The 9,786-nt window shown below is 35.9% G+C and overlaps 1 protein-coding gene and 1 long non-coding RNA gene across 2 annotated transcripts; both read left to right on the top strand.

Moving 5' to 3' along the window:
- On the top strand, nucleotides 1–2,371 carry LOC131010198 (uncharacterized). Its single transcript, XR_009096505.1, has 3 exons — nucleotides 1–308; nucleotides 1,519–1,579; nucleotides 1,885–2,371. It is a non-coding gene; the product is annotated as an uncharacterized LOC131010198 (long non-coding RNA).
- Nucleotides 2,372–3,838: 1,467 nt separating this feature from the next.
- On the top strand, nucleotides 3,839–9,771 carry LOC131009735 (uncharacterized). The gene is made up of 8 exons (XM_057937142.1): nucleotides 3,839–4,343; nucleotides 4,846–8,137; nucleotides 8,433–8,592; nucleotides 8,684–8,957; nucleotides 9,051–9,147; nucleotides 9,237–9,361; nucleotides 9,447–9,525; nucleotides 9,609–9,771. Exons 1-8 carry the CDS (start codon nucleotides 3,839–3,841, stop codon nucleotides 9,769–9,771), a joined length of 4,695 nt encoding a protein of 1,564 aa, XP_057793125.1.
- Nucleotides 9,772–9,786: the final 15 nt, after the last annotated feature.

Here is a 9,786-nt window from a genome sequence, read left to right as displayed (position 1 = left end):
AATAAGAGAGAACTTGGCTACTGTTGATAGGAATAGTATATTGTAGAAAAAATAGTGCCCCATGGTATTTTGGTAAATTTTTTTTCATTCGTGGGTTTTTTTGCAAAAACAACAAACAAATATCTGTTCTTTCTTTATCTTCTCTGCTCATTTTCCTTTTTCACTTTTTACTTTCTATATGTTTACAGTTTCGCAAGAAAAAGAGAGTGATTTCCTGTAGAATCTTTGCCCGGTGAAAGTGAAAAATCTGATCTTAATCCAACAAACGATCACACTAGACAAATCCATTATACCAACAAAACAAGGAGGTGAGTTTGATTTCTGCACCCTGCTTTTTATCATTAATTTTTTAAATAACCCTAGAATTTTTACAAAAAACAGAGCTCACCATAACAAAATCGAATTAGCGTCTTGTGCCTGGGTTTGTTGCTTTGTTGTTTGCTTTGAGAGTATCGATCGGGAACAGAGAGTCTTGGCTGAGTTTTAGCTGATTTGTGGATTAGTTTCTTGTGTCGTTGTTCTCTGTTTTGAGAGTATTGGCTGGTGTCGGCGAGTCTTGTGGCTGGGTTTCTTGCTTTGTTGTTTGCTTTGAGAGTACCGATCGGGAACAGAGAGTCTTGGCTGAGTTTTAGCTGATTTGTGGATCAGTTTCTTGTGTCGTTGTTCTCTGTTTTGAGAGTATTGGCCGGTGTCGGCGTCGGCACCGGCATCAGCTTTAGCTGAGTTCTGGCAGTTTCTTGTGTCGTTGTCTGCGTTCAGAGTACTGGCCGGCGTCGGCATCGGCATCAGCAGCGGCTATCTTAGCTGTTCATAGTCGGGCCAAGGTGAGAAGAGTGGGTCGACGATGGGGAAGACAGTGAGGTCTACGAGAGAACAAGCTATTTTCTGGTTATTCATTGGAAATTAAGAAAAAAGGGGAAAAAGAAGAAGAAGAAGAAGAGGGCTTTGGGGGTTGAGATATACTCTTTATTGCAAATGTGAAGTAAAGAGAGAGATGAAGGTGTGAGAGAGAGTAGAGAGACCGAAAGAGTTACAGGGTATAGAGAGGAAATTGTGGGTGCAAGTATGCATAAGAGAGAACGCAGATGGAGTATATTAATTGTGTGGATTTTGACTAGGGCTCTATTTTTAATTGATAATAATAATGTATGGTTGGGCTTGCTCATGAGTGCACGTGATGGTCATGAAATATGATTGGAGGAATGGACCTAGAGTTTTAATTTAAACTTATTTTAATTGATTAATTGAATATAACTGATTTAATAATGTATGGTTGGACAAGCTTCGATGCATTTTTCTTTCAAATTAATTTGAATGTGGATTTATTTTTGTTGTGTCTTATTTGAAAATTACAATTTAAATACAGTAAATAAGTAGGATTTTGATGAAACTTTTACATTCTTATTTTTTCATGGGGACTAATTTTTATATAGAATAGTATTAATATGATTTCCTTTTTTTTTTTCTATGTGTAATTTGAATATTCATTCTAATTTTTTTTATCTAAATTATTATCAGACACGTGCTCGTTTATTGACATTCACTTCTTCAAGAGTAGTGAGTATTCTCTGACACTTGAGTAAGTCTCCACAACATGGATTTTCTCTCTTATGTCTTCAAATCCGAGTAAATTAAAATGTATTAGTTTTTAGGCTCAATGTTAAAAAGAATAAACAACTTGAGTTTGCCTATGAAACATCATTTTTTTCAACACACCCACATATTATGTACTAATGCACCATCATAAATATAGAACTATAGTTCTTGAGAATTAAATGTATAAAACTATAGTTGATTCATCATCAACACACCCACTTATGATCTCCAACATTTTTTTTACTCTCTAATTTTGTGTTTTTTCTCCCTTTTTGTTTCTACTCCAAGAAAGCTATTCCACCTCTCCAAATTCAACGGTGCGCTTTGTTTTGTTCCATTATTTTTTTTGTTGTGATCTTTTTAAAAGTCATATCGCAATGTTTCTGTTGTAGTTATTGGTTTGAAGTTTAGAGAATGGGGTTCATTATTCTAGGACTAGGAGCAGATTGGGTTATTGCTTTTAGCCTCTAGGTTTTTTAAGGATTTGTTACTTTTTGCTATACGGGATTATTATTGTCGATTTCTGGTTTTCGACGGGTCCCCTCGGGGTCCACTCGTGTTTGCTCCCATCAAATTTCTGTGCTGGAACACTTCCATCCATTTATTGCAGCTTTGGTGAGTCGCTGCCCTACTTTGATTTCATAATAGTATTTTTGAGTTTCATTTTCTTTTCATATTTTATATCACCAGCTAAATAACTGACTTCTCATGTGTCAGGACATTGACCGCATTTTTCAGATATTTTATTATGGCAAAAAGAAGACGTGTGTTTTCAACGGAAGGTTACTTACTATTGATTCTATGTCTCTATGTGTGTGTGTTTTTTTTTTTGTAATTCATTTGTATTACTTTCCAATTCTTTGTTGCTTTTATTTGTTTTGAAACAAATTTAATATTATGTTTGTGTTCAGATGGCTCAGACGGCCCTGTGACAGCTTCAAGACGTTTATTTTTTAGTTTACCTCCTCCGTCTGTAACTGATATGGCTGTGCCAATTATCTTTGACCCTGAGTGTTCGCATGCTCCAGCTACTGAGTCGAGAAGTTTGCGAGGTGCAGAATATTTGTTGGATTGTGTCTAGATTTTGCACAATTTAATTTGACATTATGTGGCCCTGCTTAGCAAGTGATGTTGCTATTACTTTTTTTTATTGACTATGGTTCATAATTTTCAGATGAGACTTCACAAAAAAGAAAGAGGCGTGTTCTCGTTGTTGACACTGATGGGAGTGTTCCACTCTCGCAAGTGACAGGTTTATGATTTCTCTTGTATTTGTTTGAAATTTCTTTAGAGCTTTTAAGAATTTAGCATATATTTGAAAAATTGATGTGTTTTGTATTAACAATCGTTTTGTTTTCATTTGCTAGGCTCTTCTTCTAAAAGTGGTCAAGTTTTCTTTGGCCCAACAAATGCGATCCCTTGTTCCATATTGTCAAATGGTATTGTTATAATTAATTTTATTTAGTGTTATTGTTTATTTACTTATCTTGACTTTGTAACTACTCTTGCATTTTGATGGTTCCGCAGGCTACTTGTGCCGATTGGGTTCCGATGTGATGCAACGGCCTTTGTCTAATAATGTTAATGTTTCACGGTCTAAATGTTTATCTAAAGCTTCTTGTGGACAAAGACGCTCAAAACGTATGTGTTTATGTCTGTTGATTACCTTATTAAATTATTAACAGTTGCACCTTTGTTTATAATGAATGTTAGTGGTACAGATTGGATGATGTAAAATTTTTCCATATTGCTTGTCTGTAAATTAATGTGCCTTTTGCTCAAAATGGATGGTCAGATTTTTCAAGGAGAATGCTAAAATTATTCTCAATCAAAGGCTTTCATTCTTTTTTATGTTTCTTGTTGTTTATTTAATTTGTTTATTATAATTTTGATATGCATATTGCTCACTTTTGATTTTTTTTTCATTATTGCATAATTAGGCCGCACATCAACTTCACGCTCGGCTATGCAAAAAGATATTGAGATGTTCAGAAGATTAATTGAAATACCCAATAAGGCTTATGAACTACCACATAAAGACCCTTGTCAGCATTGTAAAGCTATTCGATTCGCTAATGAACCTCCCACCTTCTGTTGCGCATCAGGTAAAATAAAGATGCAGTTGCCCAAAATGCCAGATGAGTTATGGAACCTCTATGTAAATGATATGACAACTTTGGGGGTCGAGTTCCGTCGGCGTTGCAGGACATATAATAATTCTTTGGCATTCACATCCATTAAGATGACTTATGATGAAGCTTTGGCTAAAGCTAACAAAGGGGTTTACACCTTCAAAGTGCAGGGTATTGTTCGGCATTATATCCATGAACTAACACCCAAGGATGGTGTGCCGAGGCATTTGCAGTTATATTTCTATGGCACTGAGAGAGAGTTGGATAATCGTGTATCTCAATCTGAAGGATTAGACCGTGTTATAGTTTCATTGTTGGTGAACATCTTGACTAATAATCCATACCATAATTTCTTCACCAATTTGCAAAACAAGGATGACCTGGATAGTTATGCTATAGTGTTGCGTGCCAATCCTAAACTTGACCAACGTGTTTATAATCTTCCAGTAGTTGACCATGTTGCTGCAGTTTGGAACGAGGGTGTGGGAACATCTATGGAACAACCTCGTGATATTAGGGTCAACCTAAGATCAGGTGGTGTTCGCTATGTGCACTATTACTATGGATGCTATGATCCTCTCCAGTACTGTCTAATCTTTCCGTATGGCGAGCCAGGTTGGTATGCTGGAATACCCAAAACTATTGACAACGTTGATTTGAATTTGAACCAAACTGAACAAAATACTGAAGATCATGAAAATAATACCGTTGATCCGCATAGGCACGAAGAAGCTGACACCCTACTTGTTGCCGAACAAAATAGTACGTGTTTAATCGTTTTGATGTATGTTCATTTGTTAGGTCTTCTGCAATGTGGTTTATGTTTCTCTACTACTATATTTTTCATATTATTTTTTGCATTCTATGATGTGTTGCATTGATTTCATTATTAACTTAGTATTATGTCTTTGTGATTATATTAATATACTAGAAAATTTTGTTGCTTATATGGGAGTTATTTAGGCTGAGTTCTTATTATAGAACAATAGTTTTTTTGTTGTTGTTCATGAAAAAAGGTTGGTGCGTGAATCAATTAATAGGAATATTTATTGATAATTTTTTGTTTTATATTGTTTGTTCTACTTTTTGATAAGGACTTATCTATCATTCCATGCAGATTTGTTGAGGAATTTCAAAACTCCTTCATGTGTTGCTATGAGAGAATATTATTGCTATCTGTTTCAAATACGCGCCGACGATATAACAAATATCCTTAGAACTGGTAGAGTAATTCAACAGTTTCAGATTGATACTTATGTTAAGATCGAGACACAAAGACTAGATTTTTTTCGTCATAATCAGTCAAAGTTTGAAATGAGGGCTGAATCGTATCAAGGGATAGTTGAGAGTATAACATCTAATGGTGTTATTAGTGCAAAATCTGTTGGTAAGCGTGTTCTTCTTCCTAAGACCTTTACAGGTGGCCCGCGTGATCTACGTTGTCGTTACATGAATGCGCTGGCACTTGTCGCGAAATTTGGACGCCCGGATATTTTTCTCACTATGACTTGTAATCCAAAGTGGGTGGAAATTCAAAGTGAATTATTTCCTGTTGAGAAGAGTCATAATAGAGCTGATTTGTATGCAAGAGTTTTCAGGGCAAAAAATGAGGAACTAAAAAAGGAAATTGTAAAAGACTCTTTGTTTGGGGTAGTTGCAGCTTATTTTTATGTGATTGAATTTCAGAAAAGAGGCCTTCCACATGTTCATTGGTTGATAATATTACAACCACGATATAAGGTGACTTCAACTGAGGCTTATGATCGATTTGTATCTGCTGAGATTCCAGATCTTGACCTGACTCCACATCTACATTCTTGTGTTATTAATCATATGATGCATGGGCCATGTGGTGAACTCAACCCAAAGAATGCATGCATGATAGGGGAAAAATGCAAAAGTTATTATCCTAAAGAGTTTAAGTTAAACACTGAACATCGGTTGGACTCATACCCTGACTACAGGCGTAGAGATGATGGAAAAAAGGTTTTGGTGCGTGGTAAGTGGTTGGATAACAGATGGGTGGTCCCTTATAATGCTTATTTGTTGGCAAAGTTTGATTGCCATATTAATGTCCAAGTTTGTACGGATGTTAGATCAGTGAAGTATCTTTACAAATATGTTTGTAAGGGTAATGATCAAATAGCATACAATATTGTTGATGTTGAATCTACAGAGCCAATAGATGAGATTTCTGATTTTCAAAAGTCACGGTGGCTTTGTGCTCCGGAAGCTATGTGGCGAATTTATGGATTTGATATTTTTGATATGTATCCATCAGTTTTGCAATTACACGTGCATTTGTCGGGGTATCAACAGGTTTTCTTCGCGGCCAACCAATCTCTTCCGAAAATTGTAGATTCTGATCGTGCTAACAGGACACAACTTACGGAGTTTTTTGAGATGAATAAATTTGTTGAAGTTGCAGCACTAAATTTATTGTATCGGGAATTTGTTGAACATTTTGTATGGAGCTTACAAACTAGGAGGTGGACACCGCGCTCTAGGTTAGGAACAATTGGTAGACTTGTCTCTGTCAATATTACAGAAGTGGAGCGTTTTTATCTAAGGCTTTTGCTGAATCATGTTAGGGCTCCAACATCTTTTGAAGATTTGAGAACATCAAATGGAGTATTGTTTTTGTCTTTTCGGGAGGCAGCTCTTGATAGAGGCTTGTTGGATTCTGACAACGATGTTAGGCATGCGATTCACGAAGCTGCAACTTATCAAATGCCGTCTGCTCTGCGAAAATTATTTGCGATTATACTTGTTTTTAATTCCCCTTCTGATCCCAAAAATCTGTGGATTGAATTTAGAGATGCTTTATCTGCTGATATAATGCGGGATTATCTATTAGACCATGTAGAGGGTTATCGGTTATCTCTACGGTCCATTGATTCTTTTTTGCAAATGATGGGTCATGGGATCGATGAGTACTCTGTGGTCGATTATATAGTTGGGTTGACTCGTGAAGAGATAAATAGTCGTGAATTTGCAGCTGAAATTAATATGCCTGTTGCAGAATCTGATTTAGCTTCGGTGGGTCGTTTTAATGAAAGACAACACTTTGCTTATCTTGAGATAATGTCCAGTCTTGCTTCACCAATTGGCTCAGGCTTTTTCATTGATGGTCCTGGTGGCACTGGAAAGACATTTTTATATAAGGCAATCTTGGCCACTGTTCGTTCAACCGGTGACATTGCACTTGCAGTTGCTTCATCTGGTGTTGCAGCTTCTTTGTTACCAAATGGTCGAACAGCTCATTCTAGATTTAAAATTCCGTTAAATTTAGATGAATCTATGTCATGCTCGATAAGCAAGAATACTGCGCCTGCAAAGTTAATAATTGCAGCCAAGCTAATATTATGGGATGAGGCATCGATGGCAAATCGAAAGGCAGTTGAAGCTTTAAATTTATTGTTGCAAGATTTGATGGAAAACCAGTTATTGTTTGGTGGGAAAACAGTTGTTCTTGGTGGAGATTTCAGGCAAACTATACCGATTGTTCGAAGGGGTTCTCGTGAAGAGATAGTGGATGCTTGTTTGGTATTTTCATCCATATGGCTTCTTATTCGAAAAATTCATTTGACACAGAATATGCGGGCAATGGAGGATCCTGTTTTTACAGATTTGAGGGTTGGTGAAGGCATAGAGCCAAATGTTCATGACGATTATATTAATCTTCCTGATGATATGTGCCTTTCTTACCATGGTTCAGATTCGCCTCTTGACACATTGGTCAATGAAATATTTCCATCATTTGATGCATATTCTAGCGGTTCTTCGAGCCTTATAAATACCGCTATTTTAACTCCTAAAAATGAATGTATGGGGGAAATTAACGAATCATTGATTGGAAAATTCCCAGGCAACATGGTTGAATATGTTAGCACGGATTATGCAAACGATCCAAGTCAGCAACAATACTATCAAGATTATATGAATGCAATTAGTGTTGGTTCATTGCCACCACATGTTCTTAAATTAAAGGTTAATTGTCCTGTTATGTTACTTCGCAACTTAAATCCATTGGAAGGGTTGTGTAATGGAACACGTTTAATTGTGCGTGATCTTGGTAGGCACGTGATTGGAGCAGTCATTGCTGTGGGGACCCATTCTGGTGAATATGTTTTAATTCCAAGGATTCCATTGGAGTTGGATGATACACACATATGTCCAATTACTTTTAAGAGGCTGCAGTTTCCGCTAAGATTGTGTTTTGCTATCAGCATCAACAAATCTCAAGGCCAAACATTGGATCGTGTTGGTGTTTATTTGCCTCATCCTGTTTTTTCACATGGACAGCTATATGTTGCTTTATCAAGGGTCAGAACATCAAGTTCAATAAAATTCCTGATTCGACCGCCAGTTGCTGATATGGATTCAACATGTGAAACAAGAAATGTTGTGTACACTGAAATTTTGCAAGCGGCGACATGATGATAAGTTTGGGTACTTTGTAGAAGGCATGTATTTATAGGGGTGTACTCTTTTTTGGGGTAGTCTTAGTTTGAAATAGAGTATAGGATAGAATTAGTGAAACATTTAGGATCTTATAATATTGAATTCCAATTAGTTAAGATTACTATTTTGCTTGAATTTGTACTATAAAAATATATATTTGAATCTGTTTATTTGATCTAACTGTTATTATTTGTTTTGTAATTAAAATGCTTTTGTTACTTACTGCCATGATCCAATTAGGTTGTCAAAAGAGATGGAAGAGCGTTTGATCCCAATGAATGAGATTCTCCCAGGAATGAAGGAATGGAAATGCAAGGTGAGAGTGATCAAGAAGCTAGGAGCTAAGCAAGCTAACAATAATCCTAATAAATTTCAGAAACTAATCTTGGGTGATGGCTTGGTAAGTTAATGAGTATCACTTACATTTAAGTTGTAGTGAGTTTTTCTTACCCATAAAAAGTGGCATATATTAATTTTTTTGTTCTTTTTAGGGCCACACTCTTGATGCTGTGATATTCCATGATAATATAGATAGGTTCAAACATGTGCTTCAAGAGGGTAATGTTTACATGGTGAAAGGAGCTTATGTTTCTGATCCAAAGCAATACAGGAATCCAATTGTGACATGTAATTACCAATGGACGTTCAGAAAAGATACTTCGGTGAAGGAAGAACCAAATGATTCTATACGTGCTGGGGGACTAAGTTTTAGAACAACTCCAAGTTGCGAGTTCCACAAATTCCTCTCAACAAAGACATTGATCAGTTAAGCTAAGCAACTTAGTTATTGAAGATTTGTGAATGATATTTCTATATTTATTTAGCAATGTTAATTAATCATTTTCTTCTCTTACTTAGATACTGCTTGTGTCATTATTGCTACCCATGAACCTCGGGTAGTCACAGTCAAAGGACAGGGTAAAGTCATTCGTGAGTATGCTGCTATAGATACAGAGTATGTTAGATACACGATGAGTTTATATTTTTGTATTTCTTTACATATGTTTAGTTTAGTTTAAAGTAACATATTACATGGAAATGTAGGCTGGAATCGTTTGTGGTGACATTTTGGGAAGATTCTGTATCCGATGAGATCTATGCTAAATTGGAACCTATTTCGAATAGGATACCATTGTTGTTGTTGAATTTTTCAGTCGTGCCATATTACGGTATGCATGATTTTACTTGGTGAGATAAATTATACATACATAAATTGTTAGGCACAACCGATGATGGTTTGTTTTTAATGTTCAGGATTGAGTCTGACCACCAATGCTCAGTCAATTGTCTTGGATGGCTTTGAGAATGAAATGCTAATTGAACTAGAGAGATGGTATTGTATAATTTGTATAACAATTAAGAACCTTATCATGTGGATATTTTTGTTCTTAACTTGCTTATAATTATCATAAACAGGAAGCAAGAGAATGAAGAGGCCATTAACATCTTAATACAAACTGGTGGTTTTTTTGAAAAGAAAGTATTGCGCTCACCCAAGCAACCTTTGCAGATTACTAAAGTGGAACAAATGTTGCATAATCAAGAGGTGACTTACTTTATATTGTACTTGCACAAGTAACATGAATTTAACATT

This window comes from Salvia miltiorrhiza, chromosome 2, assembly GCF_028751815.1.
Source record: "Salvia miltiorrhiza cultivar Shanhuang (shh) chromosome 2, IMPLAD_Smil_shh, whole genome shotgun sequence".
NCBI classification, from domain to species: domain Eukaryota; kingdom Viridiplantae; phylum Streptophyta; class Magnoliopsida; order Lamiales; family Lamiaceae; genus Salvia; species Salvia miltiorrhiza.
This window is presented reverse-complemented; position numbering and strand designations above follow the sequence as displayed.

Bases quoted from the DNA above. Each gene is read 5' to 3' on its own strand.
- LOC131009735 (XM_057937142.1), top strand. From the start codon at position 3,839: ATGACTTATGATGAAGCTTTGGCTAAAGCTAACAAAGGGGTTTACACC. The intron at 8,138-8,432 runs GTACACTGAAAT...TGATCCAATTAG, and splicing joins TGTGAAACAAGAAATGTTGT to GTTGTCAAAAGAGATGGAAG. The intron at 9,362-9,446 runs GTATGCATGATT...TTTAATGTTCAG, and splicing joins TTCAGTCGTGCCATATTACG to GATTGAGTCTGACCACCAAT.